The 24,590-nt window shown below is 55.4% G+C and overlaps 9 protein-coding genes across 9 annotated transcripts; 6 read left to right on the forward strand and 3 right to left on the reverse strand.

Moving 5' to 3' along the window:
• Positions 1-1,037: 1,037 nt before the first annotated feature.
• PV09_08173 (uncharacterized protein) lies at positions 1,038-2,238 on the forward strand (the record flags this gene model as incomplete). Its single annotated transcript, XM_016362032.1, has 2 exons — positions 1,038-1,043; positions 1,114-2,238. 2 exons carry the CDS (start codon positions 1,038-1,040, stop codon positions 2,236-2,238), a joined length of 1,131 nt encoding a protein of 376 aa, XP_016210152.1.
• Positions 2,239-3,225: 987 nt separating this feature from the next.
• On the forward strand, positions 3,226-6,275 carry PV09_08174 (uncharacterized protein). Its single transcript, XM_016362033.1, has 2 exons — positions 3,226-4,843; positions 5,089-6,275. Exons 1-2 carry the CDS (start codon positions 3,466-3,468, stop codon positions 5,247-5,249), a joined length of 1,539 nt encoding a protein of 512 aa, XP_016210153.1. The 5' UTR covers positions 3,226-3,465; the 3' UTR covers positions 5,250-6,275.
• A 540-nt stretch (positions 6,276-6,815) lies between these two features.
• On the reverse strand, positions 6,816-8,292 carry PV09_08175 (uncharacterized protein). Its single transcript, XM_016362034.1, has one exon. The coding sequence runs from the start codon at positions 8,115-8,117 to the stop codon at positions 7,656-7,658; it is 462 nt and encodes a 153-aa protein (XP_016210154.1). The 5' UTR covers positions 8,118-8,292; the 3' UTR covers positions 6,816-7,655.
• A 1,339-nt stretch (positions 8,293-9,631) lies between these two features.
• On the forward strand, positions 9,632-13,564 carry PV09_08176 (uncharacterized protein). The gene has a single exon (XM_016362035.1). It carries the CDS (start codon positions 11,073-11,075, stop codon positions 12,621-12,623), a length of 1,551 nt encoding a protein of 516 aa, XP_016210155.1. The 5' UTR covers positions 9,632-11,072; the 3' UTR covers positions 12,624-13,564.
• Positions 13,565-13,967: 403 nt separating this feature from the next.
• Positions 13,968-16,386, reverse strand: PV09_08177 (uncharacterized protein). The gene is made up of 2 exons (XM_016362036.1): positions 16,075-16,386; positions 13,968-16,009 (listed from the first exon to the last, which is right to left on the reverse strand). Exons 1-2 carry the CDS (start codon positions 16,168-16,170, stop codon positions 14,012-14,014), a joined length of 2,094 nt encoding a protein of 697 aa, XP_016210156.1. The 5' UTR covers positions 16,171-16,386; the 3' UTR covers positions 13,968-14,011.
• A 75-nt stretch (positions 16,387-16,461) lies between these two features.
• Positions 16,462-18,382, forward strand: PV09_08178 (uncharacterized protein). Its single transcript, XM_016362037.1, has 2 exons — positions 16,462-16,723; positions 16,792-18,382. Exons 1-2 carry the CDS (start codon positions 16,604-16,606, stop codon positions 18,124-18,126), a joined length of 1,455 nt encoding a protein of 484 aa, XP_016210157.1. The 5' UTR covers positions 16,462-16,603; the 3' UTR covers positions 18,127-18,382.
• Positions 18,383-19,503: 1,121 nt separating this feature from the next.
• On the forward strand, positions 19,504-21,564 carry PV09_08179 (squalene-hopene cyclase; the record flags this gene model as incomplete). Its single annotated transcript, XM_016362038.1, has 1 exon — positions 19,504-21,564. The coding sequence occupies one exon, from the start codon at positions 19,504-19,506 to the stop codon at positions 21,562-21,564; it is 2,061 nt and encodes a 686-aa protein (XP_016210158.1).
• Positions 21,565-21,755: 191 nt separating this feature from the next.
• Positions 21,756-24,036, forward strand: PV09_08180 (uncharacterized protein). The gene is made up of 2 exons (XM_016362039.1): positions 21,756-22,608; positions 22,669-24,036. Exons 1-2 carry the CDS (start codon positions 22,301-22,303, stop codon positions 23,735-23,737), a joined length of 1,377 nt encoding a protein of 458 aa, XP_016210159.1. The 5' UTR covers positions 21,756-22,300; the 3' UTR covers positions 23,738-24,036.
• Positions 24,037-24,076: 40 nt separating this feature from the next.
• PV09_08181 (uncharacterized protein) lies at positions 24,077-24,376 on the reverse strand (the record flags this gene model as incomplete). Its single annotated transcript, XM_016362040.1, has 2 exons — positions 24,077-24,264; positions 24,328-24,376. 2 exons carry the CDS (start codon positions 24,374-24,376, stop codon positions 24,077-24,079), a joined length of 237 nt encoding a protein of 78 aa, XP_016210160.1.
• Between the last annotated feature and the right edge of the window lie 214 nt (positions 24,377-24,590).

Raw genomic sequence — 24,590 nt, forward strand, 5'->3', positions numbered from 1 at the left:
CAAATTAAACATTTTCCGAATCTAGTACCAGAGATGGGAAGCATTCGCCGTCTTGATCATCTTGACGGGTTTTCTCTTTACGACGTTTCCTCAAGTGAAATCATCTTCTTCTGACTTGTCGTCGAAGGCTAAACGTCACAGAAATACCCGTCGAGCCACGAACGTTACCCTCTGTCGAAGAGTACAAGGCAGGATCGCCAGCTGACACTCAAGCCCAAGGAATAGAGGACAGTTTTCACAAGCACGTCCATGAAGCATCACGCTCTCGTCTTCGCGCAGCATTCGAAGGAATCGCGTGTCCACTAAATCCCATTCCGATTTCTCCCATGCGGGTTTGGGCTCAAGCTTCGACCAAAACCCCACCAGATGCGTCCGATTAGCCACGTTGTTCGACACACCACCGCTTGTGGCAGGCAATCAATCTAACGTGACATAAACTATCAGCCAGACCACTTTTCATGCCAGACTCGTCAGCGACAAATCAAAGTTCAATGCCTGAGCTTGTGCCTCTGACCTGATCACCAGAACCACCTTAATGCGGAAAGTGGAGTTTGTCACGTCACGTGCACATGTGCCAAGACCTCGCATCTCCAACCTGCTGAAGGCGGAGCAACAACGTCAGCCGGATCGCTACCGGCAACGCCAACGACTTTGCAACCTCGGAGACATGCATCTCGCTCGCGGCTCTCTCACTTGCTAGACAACGTGTCTGGCACATCGAGCACAGAAGCCTGAGACTGCAGGTACCTTCGCAAAACCGACGCATCAGACCACCCAAACACCCCGAGCTTTGCCTCGTGCCGCGCGTACCTTCCTTCGCTCGCGAACTCAGGATCCCTATCGCAAATAGCTGCAAGACGCATAGGCTCTCGAGTGTTGTAGCTTTTGGCGGCGTGTCGTGTCTGAGAGGTTCATTCACGTTCAGTCGGAAACGCCCCAGCGATACGCGGTGAGAAGAAACTAGGCAGCTAAACCGCTCTTAAAGTGAACATATTTGCACGGCGCGTGTTTAAATAGTCCCTGCTTCGCATTTAAAGATGAAGGTTAGTATATTTGATGTTACCTTTGACCGTTCGGGCATGCTTTTTGTTCAATTGTGCTGACCTGTCTTAGTACATCCCGCTACCAAAATTCGATCTGATCGATGCTGCCCTCAATTTCCATCGCGATGGACTCGATATCGAGGGCAGCTGCGACATCTTCACGATCAAAATGACGAAAGCAGATAAGAAGCTCAAACGCAAAATAGACGACCAGATTGAGCACGAGCACCAGCAGACGCTGCAGATGGCCGCATCGCTATCGCCTCCGGACGCAGCACGTTTCGCAAAGTCTGCAAATCTGACCCAAGCATCGACGTTCGGCAACCTGATCCAGCCGTCGAACAGACGAACATACGCATATCTGATTGGCACGCTAAACGCGAGCCATCCGGACTACGATCTATCAAATGTGCTACGACCGCAGGATTTTTGCCGAGAACGTGACGTTCAGGATGCCATCAACGAAATTGATGCAAAGGTGCTTGGTCAAGACAAGTATTACTGGCAAACTGGCGTTGTGTCGTCGAAGTCAAGAACGCAGTGGGGCTACGACAAATGGCTTATGATCGATGAGGAGATGGACTTGCGTGACTGCGAGGTATATAACTTCTGCCCTGCCGAAAACCCTTTTGACGGCGATGGCATCCCGATTTGGAGCCTACACTACTTTTTTTTCAACCGCGCCAAAAAACGGGTGTGCTATCTGCAGGTCCGCGCCATCGACCCGTCGTACAACCAGTACTACGACGATGATGACGAGGCTGACTATGGAGTCTATCAAATGGACAGTGAGGAGGAAGATACGGCAACTGAGAGCGAGAGCACCAACTCGAAGCGTGCACGCTCGAACACGGATCTTGGGGCATCGAAACGGGCGAGATACTGGCTCGGCGACCGCTACCTTGGACGGAGCTCGACATCTGAGGACGAGCGGCCACAAGTTGATCTGGATCAGATACGGGCTCTTGTTGAGTACAGGCGAAAGCATCCCGAAGAGTTTCCAGAGATACTGGATGAGGAAGAGGAAGACACGACCGACCGGACGACAAGTGCCAGCCCTACGCCAGCGAGCAGTGGCGAGGACAGCGACGCACCAGGTGGCAAAAAGACGCCCAAGTCACCATTTAAGAAGGCCATGAAAGGTAGCGACGCTAGGGCCATGTCGGCGGATCTGTCTGGGTCCTTCGATCCTTGAGCTGGCACTCCTCCTGAGCGTAGCACATTGAAACAATCGTGCTACGGATGGGCGGACATGCGTGAAGGGTGTCTAGACTCGACGTGCATCTTAGTTTCTATTTTTGAAGCTCACTTTTGAAGTCACAGACGTCGGCTTGTTCGAAACGATCGTCTGAGCTCAATTTGAGATAGTCGAACAGGCTTTGAGCTTCAACGCTGGAGATCAAGTGAACAAAATGAAGCGCCGAGGCACGAGACAAATACAATGGTTGATGAGGTGCTTTGGCTTTGGGTGCCGAATGTTTGCACAATGACGACCAGCGGACCGTTTCGAATCAATGTTTTGGCCGACATCGTTTTATGGAGCTATGATTATGTTGTTATTTCTACGGGCGTTTATTCTTCTCGGGAAGGAAGGGCGGGTATCTCTGCAGCTTTACGATACCAGGGTTTGAGCGTCTGTGTTTTTAACAGCGGACTGGTACAGGCGTCGAGGCGGGCTTTAAGTGGTAGCCTGGGAGGGCTGGACCTGCTTCAGCGCTTGGTCTGCTTCTGCTTTTGTAGTATACGTACGAAATTTGCTGGGCTCCGGCCCCGGATGGTAATGAAAACCCAGATCTTTCATTTTTTTTGTTCAGAGAACCAATGCCTTTGAAGTGCGTGCTCGCTGATACGGGCTTGGAACGTTGCTGCACGTGACAGGAGAGAGTCTTACGCTGATACCTTGCGTGGCTTGTGGATGCCTAGCACAGGCACCTTCTGCACCAAGGATCTTTTGACTGCAGTGCATCCGAAATTCTGAAATAATAACGAAGAAAAGAAAAAGATTTTCATTGTGATCCAGCTATTATCCCTGACTGAACAGCGCTTGGATGTAAAATCGGCTCAAGCCGCTATACATCGAGCTGTGGCGTTCATTCCTAAACCGATGCTGTGGCTGGTTTCCATTAGTCATTCAGCACAGCACCACACCTCTAGACCTTTATGGAATTGAAAATGTGTCTCTCTTCACATCATCAGCATTCGAACCTCTGGTCTCTTCCGCGGATTTGACTCATCTTATTTCTTCGTCGTCGAGGCCGATACAGCACGCCGTAACAGATTTTCGGTTCTTGCTAATTATATTCATCTCTTCTTTTTCGCCCGAGGCTTGGTCGTCTACTACGCTGTAAGACCAACAGATTTCACAGGTCTTTATCACCATAGTCGGTGGGCGCGATTAGCTAGGCTACGCTGCCGCTCTGGCATGTCATTCATACCTGGACTAGGAGGGCTTAACGGTACAGCAAACGGTTCGATGGAAGCTGACCCAGGACTCTTCGTTCAGCAGTTGCTAGACCAGGTGCAGCACAACAGCACTACCCCAGTTTCGCGCACTCCAGTTCAAACCCAGCCGCCGCCCGCTACGGTAACGCCCATAAAGCAAGAGTCGGATGTGTCGGAGCCTACACCAGCCGAGGCTTTGCAGCCTCCTCAGGCCCTCGCTCAGAGTGGAATCGGTATACCCTCGCCGGCAGACAGCACTGCCGTGGATGTGCCGCAATGTCTGATATTTGGTGGGGAGACGGGCGAAGACGAATTTCTGATACCTGGTAGATGTTTACAGAAGCTGCCGCAGGACGTTCTTCTTAACTTGCTGAAAGACGGCGAGCGAATGGGTTCCGTTCACCGTCTTGGCAGCACGCCTCATTGGGAGTCTATGGTTCGTCTGAACCAATACTTAGACCATGGAGACTACAAGCCTTTCAAACCCTCGATACCTGTGGAATATCTAGATGCGAATGGCAACGCCCATATATGGAACAATAGGGATAGTCCCAACGCCGTCGAGATACCGCGTGCCACTCTCGACCTTTTCCTGAGAGAAATCGACCTCTATCTATTTGCAGCTAAGCTGGGATATACCGAGCTGCGCAAGACCTGTGCTGAACGATTATGCAGTCGCTATCCAAAATCTACTGAGAGTATCATGGCTTTGGTGGAGAAGGCGGGTCCTATAGCCGTGCAGAATGAAGATCGTGGCCTCATAGCAAAGATCATTGCGTACATCAACACGAACTGCCGAGAGTTGACCGCAATGCCTCAATTCTTGACACTGCTCCGTAAATTAACGCGTGGAAAACCACCGCTAGGCTCAGCCTTGCTCGAAGCATACTTCAGTGCTAGTGAGGCACTCCGACGCGAGGTGATGTCCAAGGGCCTCGCTCGCTCAGCTGCTGCAGAGGTCGATTCAAATATGACATCGGCCCCGAGCTCTAAAATAAATGCACCAATAGGGCCAATTACTCGCCCATTACCTTCGGCGCCGGCAAGTCATTTGGCGCGATATTTCAACTCCCCCTTCTCTGCGTTGGAGATATCAAACCTGGTAGATGCACTTAACAAGCAATGTCTCGTGGTTGCGAACGATAACGGATATGGCACACTGGTGCGCGAGAATAGTCGTAAGGTGCGCAATACAGACTTCAAGTTCCAAAAGGGCGAGCTCTTGGTCGCTGATCGGGAGGCGCACACGGCTAATGGGCGGCATAATATGCTCGTCATGAATTCGAGAGGAGAAGTTGGCGACATTCTACGCACACTTGTCAAGAAGGTTCCCTTAGGACTTGGTGTGCTCGCTCCAGGTAAGGGCTGCACCTGTCGTGTTTCGCTTCCTGGGTCTTCGTTGCTGGCGTTTGATGTTAATCGCTCTGCATTCGGGCGTCTCTGCTGCTTTTCCGCACATGATCCCACCGATACTGCATCGCGGCGTCGTCGCTGTGTAAGGATGAAAACGGAAGGCATCCACTACTCGCGCAGACAAATCTCACCCGCATACCAAAGCACATTCCCAAGACTTGTGACGCGGGCCAGAACTAACATCTTCTAGAGCATGCAGTCAACGATGGAAAGATTGCCCCATCTAGATTTCCTGACCGAGAAGAGCGAATCTATAACCCGATTCCCGCCCCACCTCATCGTGGACGCTCCCGTTCTCCGCCGCCTGTTCGCAGTCATCACAGTTCAACGTGGAGAAGTGGTCTTCGTTAATTATATTTATACGTATAATAGTCGGTCTCCCGTTGAGACGGCCATGGTTCAACGTGAATGCCGCATGCATTCCACTCTTGCATTTTGTTTTCGCAGATAATTGTTGTCTATCCTCTCCATTCACCTGAGTTTTTTTTTATCACACCCAAGGATTACCAGCGTTCTCTTTCGTTAATCCGCGGAGAACGCCTAAGCATAAGATCGGAACTACTTTACATTCTACAAAGTACTGGCCTTAGAGTCCGTTATTTGTCCCCTTCTCTGCCGGGACCGATGCAAGGCGGGGAATGAGGGACTGACGAGATGGACGCAGACTCATCTCGCATTCCGTATCTGACGTTCAAGCGATGCAAACATTTTAATCAACGTTTGGATCATGAAACAATACAGCTGCTAATCAAGAAACATGGCAACGCGAAACCATTGCCAAGGAGAGTCTGGTGCGCTCTGCTTACATGCGACCTATCTTGTTTTTCTTTCTTACCGAGAACATGAGATGGTTGTCACTTTGCAGAGCGGTAGCAAAAGGATTCCTACCTGGCAGCTGAGGTGTCCGACTGCTATGTAGACACGCCAGCGACACATACGTCACGAGCATTGGTGCAACGAACTGACAGGCAGGCAGGTGCGGAAAGAACCGGGGCCTGGTTCTCCTCATTGTTCGATGAAGATAAACGCGGGAGATGGAATTTCACAGGTGGTAGACCCTTGTGGGAGGCAAGTGTCGATCATCGGGTCAAGAAAGAGGAAGGTCAATCAATGACATGTGTGTGTTTTGAAGTGGCTCGTGGTCGCCCGACGTGTGAGATTGCCGCACATGGGACTCCATCCTGCGATCATGCTTTTCCGTTATAATTTTCTTGATCCTTAAATTTTCCATTTTTCTGTGCGCTTCGTCTCTACTCTTTCTCCACCTGGTTCTTTCGTTTCTGCGCAGCAAAGGGTCTATGTCTTTGTCGTAGCTGAGCACGTGTACAGACAGGGCAGTGTGTGTGTGTGTGTTTTGATTCCACGCTTGTCTCTCACGATTGATGACACGCTATTTATAGCGTTGACGAACTTGAATGACGCCTTTTGGCATACGATTATTTTTGAGTTTTCTTTTCCACCACGAGCCTTTCTAGAAGGCATCGTGTGATTTTTCAAACACGGCTGAACGCTGCCAGGAATTTGCGCGGCAAGAAACATGACTGTGTTTTCACCTCTCCATCGCCAGAGCTAAAGTAGCAGTGACAGGGGGAACTCTTTTTCTTTTCCTGCTTCCTGTACCGTCTCCGTTCATTGTTCTGAAAGTGGAGTAAAACAAATATGAAGAGGGAGAGAGAGAGAGAGAGAGAGAGAGAGAGAGAGAGAGAGAGAGAGAGAAAGAGAGAAGAGTAAGGTCCTTTTTTCTTGGGGAGGCTGAGGGTCAGAATGCGATCAGCATCCTCTCGGCTATGGGAGGAAAGAAAAAAAAATAGAGGTCGACGAGCAAGTAAGATGAGTGACCGATCAAGCCCGGGTCAGAGAAAGGACGATGGGATTCGTGCGAGGAGGCGTGCGCGATGGCTTTCTGGGTCACCGAACGCGCTCCATGCAGGTAATTAATTGAATGAAATCTTAACGAGGGCGAGTTTTGTCTTTTGGGACATTTCTTTTTCTTTTTCGAGGTTATTTATTTATTCATTTTTTTGGGATTGGAGTTTTATTTTATTTTATTTTATTTTTTTTTTTAATTTTCTTTCGAACTCTTTTCTTGGTTTGGTGTCTTCTTTTTCATATGCGATTCTTTCCTAGGAGCGAGAGAGAGAGAGGAGATGCAGGGAGGGCCAAGGGCAGGGACAGGATCGAATCGAGATGATCCACAGGGTTGAAACGACGCTGGCACGCAGCCAAGCAGCAGAAGTAGTCCTAGTCGTATAGTGGCAAGTACCACGGTAGTTTCCCATTGTTTTCCTCCCTCCGCTTTCGTTCTCAATTCTGCGCATTTTGGCAGCGCGAAACCGGCCGCGACGAGCTCGGACGCCGTGGCTTGTTTCTTATTTCCTGTTCGTTCGTTGGCGGAGGGGTCCCCTTTTTTTTTTATTCTCTTTTGTCGTCGTCGTCGATCCACTCGTCAACCCGTTGGGACGAGCGTCTTTTTGGGTTTGTTGGCTAAGCGGGCCTGGCTAATATGGAGACAGGGATTTGCTGGCGTTGCCTGGTGCGCTTCGGGGCTACATTCTGGACGGGGTGGGAGTGTTTCGCTGTCAAACTTGCTCTGTATGTACATGGCTGCTCATCACCAATCCCCGAAACGAGTCACCAGCGCTGCGCCATTGGTGAGAAGCGCGAACGTTTGGCGGCCGGGAGAAGAACGTGACTGGCGAGAAGGCGTGGGTATTCGAGAGGAAAGGAAGAGGGGGGGGAAAAAAATAGAAACGGCGCTCAATCTACTCCGTACTGGGCGCCAATGGAGTGCAGCATTCCCGTCTCATTCGGTGATGCCCCTCCGCCGCTAGCGTAGATCGGGTTGACCTCGTTCATCCTCTCGTCTTGCGTGATGTGTCCGTTCCCGTTCCCACCGCTCCTCGTCCTCGTCCTCGTCCTCGTCCCCGTCCCGTTCATCACATGACTGCCGCAGGTGGAACGGACGCCAACGGCGGCGGGAGGGATCCCGTGGCGGGAAAGCGGCGCAAGAACAAAGAATGGCGTGTCCGAACTATAGGACGATTTATTGAGACCCGCGGGAAAAGATGAGCAGCAGCTCGGGACAATATGAGCGGTCTTGGCGAGGCGCGTCGAGGTTCTGGCTCGCGTGGCCAATTCTCGTTTCTGGCTTGCAGCCGTTTTGCCGCGTGCTCTTCCTCTGTCTCCCGGCCGTGGTTCGACCCTCTTTCGCGATTGCATTTGTACGTTGTATACCGCTCTCTCCTCTTAGACGACAGGGAACGAGCCGGGCAGACGCTTGCAGTCGGTCTGCCCTGCACGAGGCAGGACGTTGGGGGAGCGGGAGCGCGACAGAGAGCGAGAGATGGGCCGGTCGCGTGTCTGGCTGGGATGGGTGTTGGACGCCTTTGATTGGACGCGAGACAGGAACGGCCGAGCGGGTGGGCAGACGAGTGGACGGCGAGATGCGCATAGCCGCTGGCGCTGCTGCAGGACGGCCAGCACATGCACCGCCAGCGCAGTCATACTGGTCGTGAAGGCTTCGCTCGCGCAGCGGGCTGCCTCTGGCTGCTCTTGCTGGTGCTTTTCGATTGCTCGCCAGGTCGGCCTATCCGCCGCGCTGCAGTCCTGTCGCGAGCGGCGACGGGGCACCGTTCCTGGGCGCTGGTTGCCGGTCATGCATCCTCGCCATCGTCATCGCCCGCTGCTGGGCCTCGCAACTGGCCGCCTCCCGCAATCGGCGTGGTTGTGACACATGTCGCGTGCGTGCCGGGCGCTTGTTTCCACGCCAGCAGAAACGGCCAGGAAATGAGCAAAAGGCGCTTTTGGGAAGCGGAGCGCGGCGTCACATCAGGACAGTGGGCAAAAAAAAAAGGACGTGTGCGCATGGAGCCCGATGCGTGTATGCAGCAGGTTGACACCCGGACGGCCGCCGCACACACGCACAGCACTGCTGCTACAGCTCGGGCAAACGAGAATTTCACGCCGTGTCAAAACAAGATGGCCTGGCATGTCCGAGAAGGGTCAGAGGGGTTGAGATGATGATGGATAAAGAAGTGGATACGCGTTCGACCCAGGGTGGACGCGACAGAAAACCGTCGCTCATTTTTTTCTTCTTCGATCGTTTCTCGCGTGGTTTGATGAAGGTGCAGCCAGCTATTTAGGGGATCAGGGTTAGGGGGGGGGAGCGCCCTGTAGGGAGCGTGTAGGGGGGGAAGATCGCAGTCGAAGGACCAGTATTTGGCAGGGAGCGCGGGAGCAGGACAGGGGGACCGGGCCCAAGTGTGCCGCACTAGTGCCGGACAGGACCTAGCGGGGTCTAGCGAGTGCTTAGCGCAGGCCTGGCTGGCGGCGGCGGCGGCGTCAGGCGTGCGAATCAAACGGTCCACGACACGCCCCAAACCCATTCTGACGCCCCCTTCTGGCTCCTCGCCCCTTGCCCCCCCCGCCGAATGCGCCCTGTGGTTTGGGGCCTATCCGCCCCCCTTCACTGGGCTGTCCTCCACTCACGCTTCACACGTTTCTCGCACCGCCCCAGCACCTCGCCCCTGGCCAATCACGGCCCCGTCCACTGGGTCGCCCGTTCAGCAAATCAGCGCCGCTGGCTCTGCCCTCGGCCCTCTGGTGCGCCCGCACTACTGCCGCTGCTGCTGCGGGTGCTGGTGCTGGCGCTGCGTCTTCGCGGCCGACTCCTGCTACCGCGAGTACTACTACTGACATCGCCGCTACTCTTGTCCTTCCAGTCCCAAACCCCCCCCCCAGTTCCTCGTCCTTGTCCTCCGCCCTATCACCACCCGCTGCTGCTCTTCTTCCTCATCGTCATCCCATCTCTCCTCCTCCTCCTCCTCCTTCCACCGCTCTTCCCTCTTCTTGTCTCGTCCTCTTTCAGCCAAACCCGTCTTTCCTTTACCCGCCCGCGTTTCGTCGCGCAGCCGGCCAGCAAACGCTTCCTCCGTTCGCCCTCGTGCAGCCAGTGTTACCACTGCCTTTTTTGTTTTGGACCCGCCCATCCGCCATCCGTACTGCTACTGCTGCCCTCGCATTCTTCTAATAGCCTTCTTGACCGTCGCTCCTCGCGCCGACGGCAAACCGGCCCTTTTTTTCGTTCTACAGTTCGACGTCGCCTGTCGCCTGCTCCCGACGACGAGTGGCCCGCCCTCTCTCCCCCGTCAAGCGACCTGCCAGCGACACGACCTTTTGCTCCTGCAGACCCTCCATCAGACGGCTTGAGGCCTTCTGCGACCGAGACATCATCGACCGACGAAAAGAGATCACACTCCAGTCGAAACGCTTGCACCGCCGCTTTCCTGCCGCCGTCCCCCGACGCATTTGGCCATCCTCGGCAGAGAAGAGAAGGACGCGCGCTCACCAAGTTTTTTATTCCCTTTCGCGCCTATAGACTTGCTTTGGGAAGGATCCCGTGCTTCATCCATCTACCTATCCGTTGTCGGCTTTTTTATTCTAGCCGCCTCCGTCTTCCGTTGCCCGTAAACATACATTTCGCCTATTTTTTTTTGGTTATTTTGGTCGCCGGATCGAGCTTCCCAGACCATCTTTGACTGCTGACCCGCTGGACCCGTCGTCTGGTTTCGATCTGGGGCACCCTCTGTGCTCACCCTTACGACACGTTTCCAACAAAAGAACGGTGAACAGACGAACGGACGCTGCTCACTTCCATCAAAGGCGACGGTCTCTGCCCGTTTTCTCGCTACGATCGAATCGTTCCGGAACAGTCTGCTTGCGGTCTTGTGACCTTTGCTTCCCATCACCGCGACTCCGTTACTGCTGGTAAAATCACCACGCTCGGCTCAATTCTTGCCAGCTGCCCTGAGTCAACCATCACTCTCTATCCTGCGATCGAGAACTTTTATTGCTCACGAACACTCTCCCGAGAATTTGAAGCGAGCCTAATCCACTAATTTAGTTTTCCCTTTTTGCTTCCTTCGGAACCGACCTTGTCCATCTGCGAGGCTTCTCCACGCGCGCCGCTGAGCCTCTCGCGTTTCACGATCATTGCACTCGCATTGCGGTCGTCGTGCACTACATCAAGGCGACTCTACTGCACACTCGTATTTTTTTTCCACCCATTCCTAGTGGACAAATAACTCGTTCTTTGGCCTTTTGGCGGAACGAGAAGATCAAAGAGAAGACACAACAAGAAAAGGCACTGGCTGTCTGCTTGTTAATTGTTTCATCATGACCTACCAGAGCAGCTTCGCCGCCAACTCCGGCCTCGGACTTCCCGGCGCTGGCTACGCCTCCCGCGGCAAGGCCAACGGCTTGAAGCGTCTCAACCTCGCGTCGCCACCGAAACTTGGCTCGCTCAGCGAGAACGGCGTAGACGAGAACCCGCCTCCTCGCACCAGCCGCTCGTACCTGCTCGCCGGTCTCCGCACCGCTCCGAAGACTCCGTCCGTGCCGTCGTCGGCCCCGTACAACCAGACCCAGCACGCAATGGGTAACCCCATGGATCAGTCTCGATACGCTCATCATGGCGGCGTCAACGCACCGTACAACGCCAACCAGGCAGTCCCGCACACGGCTATCGGCTCCTCGTTTCCCACACAGTATGGTCAGGCCGGTCAGCAGTACTACAGCTTGCCGGAACAGGTCCTCGCTCCGCCAAACCTCGACTTCGTCGAGGACGAGGATCCGCAGATGCTCGCTCAACTCCAAGCCACCAAGAGCATGCTCGCCTTGAGGCAACAGCTGCTTCAACAGCAGCTTGCCAGCCTGACTGCCCAGCAGTTCGCCATGATGAACCTCGGTCAGACCGGCCAGATGTACAACAGCCCTCAGACGCCCTCGACGCCACACCTTGGCCTGTACAACCACCAGCAGCTGATGCAGCCCGTCGTTACCGAGGTTCCCGGCCAGCCCGGCATCTACACTGTCTACAACCCGCTCACCGGCCAGACCACGCTCGCCGCCGATACGTCCCGCCAGCAGGAGGCTTCGCAGCTTGCCAATTCACCACCCCCACCCACGCCTCACAGTGTCGCCGGAAGCTTCAACAGGGCAGACACGCCCGGCAGCCGCCGTCAGATGTCTTCGCCACAGAATGAGATTCAGTCTCCCTTTGGCCAGCAGACACGTAGCATGTCGCCCCCCAAGAAGACGCCGTCTCCGCCTGCGGCTGGTGACGTTGAGCCTCTACCCCCACCGTCTGCCAATGCCTTCCGTCGTGGCCATCACAAGAAGGTCTCGTCCCTCTCGCTGACGAACAACGCCTCTGTCGCCGATGGGCCCAAGTCCGCGTTCATTCCGCGCAGCCACAACGTTCCCCCTACTCCGCTCACGGGCACCTTTGGTCCTGGCCAGGCTCGCGCGGGCGAGCATCCGCTCAGACAGCCTCGTGGCCCGCCTGCTATGGAGGAGCTCAAGGCCAAGCCCACGGCCGCTTTCGAAGGCTCGCTCAACTTTGCGGCCCGCCGCCGCCGGCAGGCTCTCAGCAACCTCATGCGTGCTGGCCTTGAACGCCACCGCGTACAGAGGCCGGGATCTGGCAGTAACGGCTCCATGACGCCCGTCTCGGAGAGCGAGCTGAGCTTCTCCGTTCCTAGCTCGGGCAGCGACAACGACTCCGACTCCGGCCGTTCGGTGCATGGTGCCATTGGCAGCGAGAGAAAGGCAAGCAGAGAGAGCCTGGCTGAAGCTGGTGCTTCTGCTGCAGAGCAGAGGAGGCCGAAGGCCCCTCTTCTGGCGCTGGCAAATGCTGCCGAGAAGAGGAGGAGCATCGTCTACTGAGCTTTCGAGCTGCTCCGCTTCTTTCATGCCTTCGGCGGACCGGAATTCCACTTTCTTTACTTTTAACGAATTCGCCGAAAGACCCTTATCACGAATTTTTCATTTGAGCACGGTTTCCTTTTTTTTTTTTGTTTCTGTTCTCTTTCCGGGAGGCAGAACTCGATTTTCTTCTTAGTACGCATATCATGTGCTTCTCTCGGTCGCTTCGGAGTCGATGTTCTTTTCTCCTTCCAAAGCAAATTCACTTCGACGCACTCACTAGACGGGGTAATCAACTTTCTTTTCGCGGCATTCGAGCACAGCCCAGCGGGTTCACTGCCTCGTGACATCGCCTGCAATGTTAACCCCACCCGACAAACATACAGTATATACCTCTTCTCGACCTGGAGAGAGTTTTATGTACAAGGTTTACGATGTAACTCCTTTTTTTTACTCCTTTCCTCTCCTCGTTCACCATTTCCCTTTCTACTCAGCCTCTACTCGCGAGGCAAAAAGATTGTAATGAGCATTTGGGATTACGGCAGAAACTTTTTCTTTTCTGTATCAAGAAATGGGAGGGATCGGCCTTTTATTTTACCATTATCGACATGGGAAGGAATATCACACGAGTTTCAAGATATGTGTCTTTGCTTGTCCGTCCTGACGTTTGATGTCCTATCCCTCCGAGACATTGTTGTGCACGGAGCAAAGGGGAACCCAATTCACGCCCACGTCGTCCCTGAATGGGGAGGAAGGTGGGAAAAGAGACTAATTTTTTTTTTTAAAAAAGAAAAGAAAAATAATCTCCTTGCTTGATGGGGTGTGGATTGGATTGGACTGGACTAAGGAATGGGGGGGGACTTGCTTCTGACCTTCGATGGGAACGGATGAAAATGGAACGGACAGCATCACGAGGCAAACTCTTGCTTCCTTTTACTATCTCCTTGTTTTTTTTTTTTTTTCCTTCTCTTCGTCGTCTCTTGCTTTCCCATCGCACACCAAACCTATATTTCCCCCTTCGCTTTGCCCGCCTCTTCTTGCCCTTCTGGCGTGTCTAGGCGGAGAGGGTGGGACGTTGGGTTACGGTTTTGGGATCTCCGTGTATCTGTACTGCATCTATTTAACAAATGACGATTTCATATTCTTTTGCAGACAACTTTAATTTTTTTTTTCCTTCTTTTGCTTGGCGTTCCTTTCCCTGCCTGTTCCTCCGTTCCGCTCGTCCTCCTTTTCCTCTTCCTTTTTTCTTCCTCTTTTGCTTCTCGTGAAGACGTTTTGGTGAAAGAGGGAGAGGAGCCGAGGAAGCCCAAGCCAAGTGGGAGACGGCGAGCGCCGTCTTCTGCAGCGGTAGCTGGCCGACCGAACTTTTTTTTTTTTTTGGTTCTTAAAAAGGGAGGGCAGGTGGGTTTTCACTTCGTCTCCTGGCAGGGATCTTGCCCGCGTGGTGCCGCTTTGAGCTTGCCGTTGCCGACGACTGACCTTCCGTTTGTGTTCGGGCTCGCGTTTCCGGGGGCGGCTGCCGGCGCTGCTGTGAGAGCGGTGGAAGCCGTAGGTCTCGGCGGGGGAGGCATCAGGCCCGCCAGTCTGTCGCTCGTCTGGCTGTCGAGGCTGTCGCGTCGGGCGATGGCGTCCGCGCCGGGCACGGTCCTGAGAAAGCCGCGGATGCCGCCCTTCTTGCGCTCCGGCACCTCGCCGCTTCCCGCCGTCGCGACGTACAGCAGGTACTTGAGGTTGGGCAGCGTCTGGCGCAGGTCCAGGACGCGCAGGCCCAGCCGCTCGGACAGGCGCTCGACGTTCTTGTTCAGCAGGAAGACGCCGAACTCGAAGCGGAAGCGGGGCCCGCGGCCGCCAAACAGAGGGTACACGCGCGAGTCCTTGCCTGCGCCGCCGGCCACCTCGGAGATGGGGTCCAAGATCGTGGACGTGGATCCCCGCACCGTGACCGGGTACGGCAGGGGCGTCGACAGGTAGTATTGCAGGTGGTCCACCAGCAGCGCCACGTGGCCCAGCGCGGCGGCGGTCGCCTCGGCTTCGGCGACCGACGTGTCCGCGAACGGTGAGTTGGGCAGCGGCAGCGAGGCGATGGCGAAATGCAACGTCTTGTGCGGCAGAGGCGTGATGGGATAGATGCGCTGCAGGTCCTCGCAGATGCGACGCCGCTGGCCGAGCGTTTCCTCGGCCACAGCGGACAGTTCGTCCGTTCGCACGGCCGTCTCCTTCGCGAGCGACGCCAGGTCCTTCTCACCGTCCGTCCGCATGGCGCTGTAGCCCGCCTGTATGGAGTCTCTGCGCTGAGCAAGCCGTGACCGCAGCTCGTCCCTTCGCCGCTTCGCGGCCGCGAGCCGCCTGCGCTCCAGGTGAACCGCTTCGTTCGTATGTTCCAGCGCGTTCATGCGAACGCCGACCTGGTGCATCTCGCGCGTCGCTTCCGTGCTCCTGTCGAGGATCGCGTTGATCTCCCTCTCGAGCCTGGCGCGTGTCGCCAGCGCATCCTGGATGCACTCGTCCAGCGTGCCCAGCCTCATCAACGCGTCGTACGACGAGCTGGGAAGCACCTGCGTCATGGACAGCGTGCGCGGGGGCGGCGCCACCATCGACGAGGATGGCCCTCCTGTGAAGTTATCCAGGAACGACGTGTACACGCCGTCTTTCATGTGGAACAGCACGCAATTCTGCGGCAGCGGCTGCGTGAAGCCTTCAATGCTCTTCCCGATGAACTGCAGCGACCGCAGGTTGACATGCATCTCGAGGAGGAATTGATAGTCCCCCCCTCCTGCTCCCCCTCCTCCCGTGTTTCTGGCCCACACTTTCACGACGAGATCCTCTCCTCGCGACACGGCAGGCCCGGCCGCCTCGTTAAGGTCGAAAAAACGAAAGTCCGGATTCATGGTGCGGGGGACGACCTCGCTAATGTATACGGGCTCGTCCTCGGGCTTCACCCCTCCATCATGGCGGTGATGGTCGGGCACGTGCAGCGAAAAGAAGACGTCCGCCATGTTGGCTCCGATTGCGTCCTCGAGCTTCTTCTGCCTGTACAGCGAACTCGAGTTCTGCCAGTCAATCGTGCTCCGGCGTCGTAGCCGCCGCAAGGTTGGCGGCCGTTTGCTGGGCGAGGCGTCGTTCCTTTGAACGCCCTCACTCGTGGACACTGGTTTCTTGGAGCTACCCATGTTCAAAGTGTCGCCGTCACCGCTATCCTCTGACTCCGCTAAGGCTTTGAGATCGGTAATGGAGCGCGAGTGCTCGAGAGTCTTTTGCTCCTGCTGGGCGAGAGCTTTCGCGGGCGAGCGCAATGAAGTAGGCAGAGCGGCGTCGTCGACCGTGGTGTTCCCTCTCGGTCTCGTCTGCGCGAGCGAGAGGGCTAGGTTGCGGATGCTGATACCATGAAGATGTCGGAGACGGCGATTCTAAAGCTCGCGTTAGACTGCCTGGCTGACCACTTCATAAGCGGGGAAATGGGTGAGGACTGTACGTAGGGATATAGCCATGGTCTCCCACGCTGGGCATACGCATCCGCCGCATCTGCAGGCTGGTCCTTGGAATCTTGTTGCTGGTGTCTAGTCGTCATCTTCCTTACTCCAGCCTGTTTCGTCAAGCGGAGGTTATGCCGTGACACTGGACCGCGTGGTTTGTTCTCGGTGCGCAGTTGGGATAGGCAAAAGGTTATACATAATGCAGCGATGCTTTCTCATGTCCTTATAGTGCTACGAAGTCGTTTTTTCTCGGCGACACCGGTTTCGTAGGCAATCGCAGGAAGCGAAGAATACGTGGTTGTGCATCGGAGGTGGACCTGTGAAAGGGAAGCTCGGACACGGGACGTGGATGCATTGCAAGTGAACTCGTGCTGAACCCAGAACAAAAAAGTTACCTTCCACTGGCCATCCGCATCCCACCACGTTTCGTCAGCATCAATTGCTGAGCGCCATCCAATGGACCGGTAGCGTCGAAATATAAATCCAAATTTTGCTCTCACACACACTCTCTCTCATTGCTCAGACAACATGTCTGTCGCCCTACGTGCGCGACAGCCGCCGTCGAAGCCGCATCACGGCAAGTTCATCTACCTTTTCACCAACCTCAAGACGAATCAAGTCATCTACTCATTAGAGAAAGAAATCCACGTATGTGCACTGAACTATCACCGCCCCTTGTTCAAGCTTCAATGGACAACCCCTGACCAAACGAACAGACGGAGCGACAAGAGCGTATGCTCCTCAAGCAGCTTACCTTCTACGGCAAAAAGACTGTTCCCACAAAGCTCCGGAAGGATCTCTGGAAACCGTACGCCACCGTCACATTCCCGCGCGCAGAAGATGGCCTGCAGGTGTTCAAGCTGCTCAAGGAGTACCGCATGGTGCGAGACTACGCTTGGACGTTCGAGCCTACCACCGCAGACATTGCGAAAGCGTCGCAACAGGAGCAAAAACTGCTAGGCTCTAACGAGAATGAGGATGGTGTGGACAATGGCTACCGCGGCCTCGCAAAGCTGCCAACACGTTTCAGCGAGAGCGTGCTGTCACACTACACATTTTATCCGTCCAAAAAGGAGCGCGCGAAGTTACTCATGGACCAACGGGCCACCTCAGTCGCTGATTTAGCTCACATCATCACTCGGCAGCTGACCCCACCTCCGGATGGAATTTCGAATGCCGAGCGCAATGCAGAGAGGCAGCGCAGGAAGCTGTGGGCTAAGGTGCAAAGCCTGGCAGCTACGCCAAAAGAAGAGATACAGAAGCTAGAGCAAGAACGAGCCGAGCTGCAGAAGGCCTCGGCAACAGCAACGCACGCGCAGATGAGAAACCTTGAAAAGGCGAGGATGAAGAGACGGAAGAAGCGTATTGACCAGATCACGGCGTACCTGAACCGGCTTCGCAAGGCGCGCGAAGCCGTCGCGTTCGTGACGGGCAACGGCGAAGACGTGCCGGAGTCGGCGCGCGCGAAGTGGTCCAAGACGCTGAAGTACATTGTGCAGATGCAGGACCCCTCTCGCCCGGTCATATCGACGTACGATCGAGCGGCCGCGGAGGCGCGGCGCCAAGCCGAAGCGACGGCACGCCCGTCCAACTGGCCCAAGTCGACGAAATATGACGCCGATGGCGAGACGCCTGTGCCGCCGAAGATGCTGACGCGGCGAGACAGGATTGCATTGAAGCACGCGGAACCGCAGGTGGACGAGAGGCCGGCCAAGGGACTCCCTGAGGACAGCGTGCTGATCCAGTGGGCCAACCTTCCGGACGCGCAGTTCGCGGCGGAATGGCACGCGAACGTTGTGCACGAGCCGATGGAGGACGCGTACGTCAAGAAAGCTGCCAAGGCGTATGAGAGGCTCAGACACGAGGAAGAGGCTTCATCGGAGGCCGGCGAAAACGCCGGCGAGCTGGCCGATAGGTATGAGCCGCCCTCATTACCGTCGGAACACGCGGCAGGTTCCGCTGCCGAGGCGAAGCCGGAGGAGAAGGTCGGCTTTTTAGGCGCGCTGAATCCGATGAGGTTGTTCAGGGGAGGGAGCGATGCTAGACCGTGAGCGCACGCTGCTTTACAGGTAGGGACTGCATGATCGTGTAAATATAGATGGTCTTGAAGGAAAAGAAGAATGCGTGTATTATCTACTGCTTCAGAACATCACCAACAACTTGCATCTTTGAAGATATGATACTCTCTTTCTCTCCCGCATCTTTGGTTCTGGCTTGATGAATGTTTGTTGGGGTAACCATCTCCGTCCCCCGACAGTCGATAGATAGCAACTCATATTCTGTAATGTACTTCGTGCTCGTACCTCATCATCCGCGCCAAAAGTCACTCGATGTTCATCCATGCCCTGAAAGCTACGAGAGGAAAGAAGAAAAAGAAAAGCCAAAAGCCAAACTGGTGCGTTCCGTTTGTTGACAGAATCCAGATTTTGACCACCAGCTACAGCAGAATACGAGTATATGGCTTTGAAAGACAAGTGTCTGCGCCAAGCGCAAGCAGACTGATGTAAACTTTTCCATTTCAGCGTGCGTGCCGCCAGAGCGGAAACGGAACTCTGGAGCTCATGCGAGCAATGTGCTCAAACGGAAAGAAAATGGACTCGTTGACGAATAGAGCTCGAAGCCCGTTCTCATTGCCTTGGTTGCGGCAAAGGATCCTGTCACTGCTGAGACGTGTGGCTCATTCTCGGGGCGTTTACGTTCCTAGCTCGGCTCACCTTGGAATCGGATACCCGTGTGAAGCCTGGGAGCGTCGAGACGTACGGAGGCCTTGATCATCTGGGGTCTGCAATGCCGTATCTGGAATCCATGCGCCGACACACTCGCAAACTTTGAGCAACGTGGTGAAGGTCATTCTCACGTGCGCATAGCTTCGCCGCACCAACTTGGAGAAAACCCGCACCATTCGCTGGGGCTTTGTGCTCGCGAACGGGAAGCACGAGACCGTCTACGGCCGTCAAAGTATGGCACCTGTCGGACTGCACGCGAAGCCTCTGACGGTGTCAGATTCGGGACGGCGAGTTGACGGCGTAGGTTTCGAGAAGAATTCCGTTTTACGAGTTGGGAGCCCATCAGAACTTGCATGGAGAATCCTTCGGGCTCGTCAGGCGGGGCATATGACCTGAAGACTTCCCCCATCAAAGAAGGCTGCGGACGAGTTGCGTCTTTCGCGACGACGGTCATGTTTTAATAGCCCAGTAGCGTTGTCTCCTACAGTATCACAAGCGGCGAGTCGGCCCAGAAGCTGCCCTGATGGTGTTTCTCATTGGAGCGGAGACGGTAGAGGTGATGTGATTCGAGGATAGGCAGTATCAGCAGGCTGGGTACGCGGGTGTAGCGATTGTCGTCATAAAATAGGGCAACTGGCACCAACGGCCTGAGGGAATGTGAAGCATCCTTTGGAAATCTCCACAGCAAACCTATGCTCCTATATGGATCGTGCAAATCTACGGCCCAAGGTTAGGACCGCCATACGGCTCGCCGCCGAGCGCGCCTGGAACGTGATGCACGCGGATGGCCACTGGTGCGCAGAGATTCGCGCGAACGTGACCGTGACCGCAGAGCATATCTTTTTCTACGCGTCTTTAGGCAAGCCACCTCCAGGCGGGTACGCACCGTTCCAACGCTTCATCCAGTCCCAGCAGAATCCAGATGGCTCGTGGGGACTTGCACCGTCCTATCCAGGGGACGTATCGACTAGCTGCGAGGCATACCTGGCGCTGAAGATGTGCGGTTTGTCCGTTGCGTGCGAGACGATGCAGCGAGCCAGAGCATTCATCCTATCCAAAGGCGGCGTGGCTAAGGTTCGTGTCTTCACGCGCATTTTTCTTGCCATGTTCGGTCTTTTCCCGTGGTCCGCTGTCCCGAATTTGCCTCCTGAGGCAATCTTGCTGCCGGCATGGTGCCCGTTGAACGTATACAAACTAGCTTCATGGGCGCGCAGTACTGTCATCCCACTGCTCTTGATTCGACATCACAAACCTATTTACCGGATACCTGGTGTTGGCGCCGAACAGCAGTCATGGCTTGACGAGATCTGGCTGGATCCAGAAAGCAAGAGTGTCCCATATTCGCCTCCGATATCAGAGCTGTGGAATCGAGATGTTACATCTCTTCTGTTCGCGATAGGAGACAGGATCCTGTCATGGTTAACTTGCTATCACATCCTGCCGCTTCGACGTCTCGCCAGGAAGAGGTGTGTTGACTGGATCATAGAACATCAAGAGTCTCAGGGGGATTGGGCCGGCATTGTAATGCCCATGATATGTAGTGTGCAAGCGTTGCTGCTAGAAGGGTACAGCATCGTCGATCCTGTCATTGACAGAGGACTGACCGCTATCGAACGTTTCGCGTATGAGGATGAAGCGGGAAGGCGAGTCCAGGCTTGCGTGTCCCCTCACTGGGACACGGTGTTGATGATTACTTCGTTGTGCGAAACAGCATCGGCGGCACCAAAGCGCCTTCATCGGTGCGTGGAGTGGGTTACCAAAAGACAGCAGCTAGTCGAGCATGGAGATTGGCGCATCTACAATCCGCAGCTAAGGCCGGGCGGGTTTTCATTCGAGTACAACAACTCCTGGTATCCCGACGTTGACGACACGGCGGCGACAGTCTTGGCGTTGCTCAAGTACAACGCACGATTCGTACACTCCAACACCGTCCTCGACGCGATAAATTGGATCTTGGGAATGCAAAGCAAGAGCGGCGGCTGGGCTGCTTTTGACACGAACAATGACAAGCTGTGGCTGAACAAGATCCCTTTTAGCGACATGGACGCGCTGTGTGACCCGCCAACAGCCGACATCACTGGGCGAGTGCTCGAAGCGTTTGGTTTGGCGATGGACATATGCCGGGAGCTCGACTCTAGTCTGCCGGCGCTTGATCGGATGGATGCTGCGTGTGACCGCGGCATCGCGTTTCTGTGCCGTCAGCAGGAGACAGACGGCTCGTGGTTTGGTCGGTGGGGCAGCAACTACCTCTACGGCACAAGCGCAGTCCTGTGCGGTCTCCAAAGATTCGTCATCGACCGAGACGACGTGCGAGACATGGTCGGCGCCGCCGTCGAATGGATCAAGACGGCGCAGAACGCAGACGGAGGATGGGGCGAGGACCTGATGAGCTACAAGGACAGCCGCCTGGCTGGGCGCGGTGTTTCAAGCGCCTCGCAGACGGCGTGGGCACTGATGGGGCTGCTATCGCATCTCTCTTCTGATGACGAATCCGTCGCGAAGGGGATCCACTGGTTGCTCACATCTCAGACGGAGGCGTGCGGCGACGGCGGCGGAGCGTCGTGGCCGGAAATGGCATACACTGGGACGGGATTTCCGGGACACTTTTACTTTGGCTACGACTTGTACCGTCACTACTTTCCGATGATGGCGCTGGGGAGATATCTGAAGAGGAGCGACGAGCACGACGGCGACGATCGTGTTGGCGATGCCGACTCTGTGGACTCTGGGGCAGCGGGTCTGGGCACGGCGACGGCGCTTTAGCCCTGCGGCGCCGGCTGCCTCTGCGCCGCCGCGTTGGACCTGGGCTGTCCACATGTGAGCTATTTCAGAACAAGAGATGTGTGCGTGCCACAGCTGCCTCCCGTGCGTGATGCCGGCGAGACGACCAGCATCAGGCGCTCCGATTTGTGACGCTTGCTCTCCTTTTCCTTCTTGTTGTCTGCCGTGCCTGTGCCGTGGCGACGTCGTGAGCAAGGCGCAGCCGCATGTGCGCGCTTTGGGCGCTGCTTCAGGGTCCTCGACCACGTTACCGGCGCCGTGTACCTGCAACGATCACGCAAAAGACAGACCCGACACGCGACTTGAACTTGGCGATCCGACTTGCATGCTGCTGCTGTGCCCGCCTCGCCGTCTGTCTGGATTGAAGAGCAGGCTTCTTTTCGTCCAGCTTGCATGCAGACCGACGTCTTCGCCGGGTCCGTCCTGTGTACATTCCTTCGCCGCTGGAATCGTATCCACGCCTTCTGCGTCCTCCCTGTGCTCGATCTCTCAGGCCGTTTCTTGACGCCCAAACTCAGATCCAACCGTCAAGACGGCGCAAGCTACCGTGCCAGTCACATCCGCCCGCTGCGCTTACCCACGCAAGCGGCGCTGGATACCCGTCCTCTGCCGTACGGAGCAAAGCCTTGTCACGACAACATAGCATCGAAGAGGTCGAAGACGACGTCGACGTCTGCTTGCATAGCTGCAGAGAGACCGCGGACACCGCTCCGACGACATGCCCTCCGATCTGCGATCCAGCCTGGATCGCTACCATGACGGAAAGTCCCACGAGCCTCTTCTGGCTACCAAGGACGGCGAGCAACATCCGGGCTACGATTCACCACCGCGGCCGCCGCCGAGCCGGAGGAGCACGACCAAATTTCACGAGAGGGATCCAGAACTAGAGGCCAAGAAGGCAACAAGGAAGAGGTACACTTACGCGGGGTTCTTCTTGATCTTGAGTCTGGTCAGTTTCGCCGTCCAGACCGAGACGGCCGTCTACATACAGTCTCAGCTGCATTGGGAGAAGGCATACTGCATGCTGTGAGTCGTGCTTCTGCTCATTCATCTTGAGAGCAATGGAGATGTTAACGAGGGATGCAGATACTTTACACACGGCTCGTGGTCACTCCTATGGCCCATGACGGTTCTTATCCTCCGGATCCAGAAGTGGAACCAGCCATGGGATGTCTTCTGGCGGCGGCACAAGGAGATTCTCACGCAGACCGCGCAGATGGTGCGCTACCAGACTGTGCACCCGGCTGTCAAGCAGCGGACCGAAAACCCTTGGCCTTTCATGATGCGCACGACCGCGTTCGTGACCTGCGCTCTTACCTGCGCTGGCATTAGCTGGTACATCGCCGTGAATCTGACCACAGCAAGCGACCTCACCGCCATCTATAATTGTTCTGCGTTTTTCGCGTACGCTTTCTCCGTCCCGTTGTTGCACGAGAAGGTCAGACTGTCCAAAGTCCTCGCTGTCGCTGTCGCGATCGCAGGCGTCCTGGTAGTTGCCTATGGGGGTACATCACACACGCCCAAGCACGGCAGCAAGTCTGGCGGCGGCGCTGGCGGGCCTGACCACGACAAGAGTAACGAAGATGGAGAGCATCCATACCAGTTCATCGGGAACGTCATCATCGGCATCGGAAGCGTTCTATATGGCTTTTACGAGGTCCTTTACAAGAAGGTGGCGTGCCCGCCAGAAGAGTGCTCGCCTGGCCGAGGCATGATCTTCGCAAATGCGTTCGGTAGCATGATGGGCATGTTCACACTGACCGTCCTCTGGATTCCGCTCCCGATCCTACACGTCATGGGCTGGGAGAAATTTGAGCTTCCTCACGGCGAGGCCGCCTGGATGATGGCCGTGTCCGTGCTCTCCAACGCCGTCTTCTCTGGCTCCTTCCTCGTCTTGATCTCGCTCACGAGCCCAGTGCTGAGCTCCGTTGCTGCACTGCTGACGATCTTCATCGTCGCAATCATTGACCAGCTTCTTCCGCCCCCGCTATACTCGCCACTCACGGGCAGTTCCATCGCCGGCGGGCTGCTGATCATTGCTGCGTTCGTTGTGCTCAGTTGGGCGACGTTTAAGGAGATGGATGAGGAGCGCAGGAAGAAGATTGAGCAGGCCGATGTGGCGGAGAGCGACATTGGCGATGACTTTGATGACTAGACTTTTGCCGCTGCGCTACGTCCCGAGTGCGCGCCACTTTGCCAGCGTTCTTTTCTGGGGCTTGCATCTGGGAGGTTGTTTTGCACAGTATTTTTTTTTTCATCTACTAAATAGCGAAAGGCGCCGTCGAGACGAGCGCGTCGCATGGAGTTATTTGGGTATAGACAGTGCGTCTGGTATATCATCAGACTGACTTTATTCTTTCCATAGACTGCCGTGATGTACAGTGTCAGCCACATCGGCCACCATCCAATGTACATATGACTCTGTCCTATTCGAACAGTGTCCTTTGAAAAGCCTCCATCGATCATTTTGAAGGCAGTCTTTACGGTCCGAAGTTCACCCACTGCCACCAGGCACGAGCTTATCCGTGAACGCCATTCCCTTGTCGTGTCTTCCCGCAACGTCAGACGGTTCATTCATCTTGTCCGTCTGCTTGCTGTCCTTTCTTAACTCGAGCTCGTTTTCCATCTTCGAAGGGTCCATCTGTTTTTGACGCTGCGAGTCTGCAACTGGGTGCTTGGGACCTTGCTCCAAGTCAGTTCATGATTCGAGGCTACACTTTACCGCCGAACAGGGGTGAGGCGTACCGCCTTCAGAGGAGACGCACTCCTCGATCTTATCCTTGACTCCCGCCATGAGGGCTTTGATTCGCTCGTGACCTTTTTTTCCCTTTTCTTTTCTTCTTTCTTGTTATTTGATTTTGACGAAGGTTTGAATCCGAACTGCTATGCAGATGGTTGGGCGGAGTGCGGGAAGTCGTCCTTCCGGCGGGTTTTTATTCAAACACGCTCGACGAGGTGTCGCAATGATCTCAATAGCGCGTCATTGTTCGAGACCGCCGAGCAGGAAT

The sequence above is a fragment of the Verruconis gallopava genome, assembly GCF_000836295.1.
Source record: "Verruconis gallopava strain CBS 43764 unplaced genomic scaffold supercont1.37, whole genome shotgun sequence".
In the NCBI taxonomy this organism is placed as follows: domain Eukaryota; kingdom Fungi; phylum Ascomycota; class Dothideomycetes; order Venturiales; family Sympoventuriaceae; genus Verruconis; species Verruconis gallopava.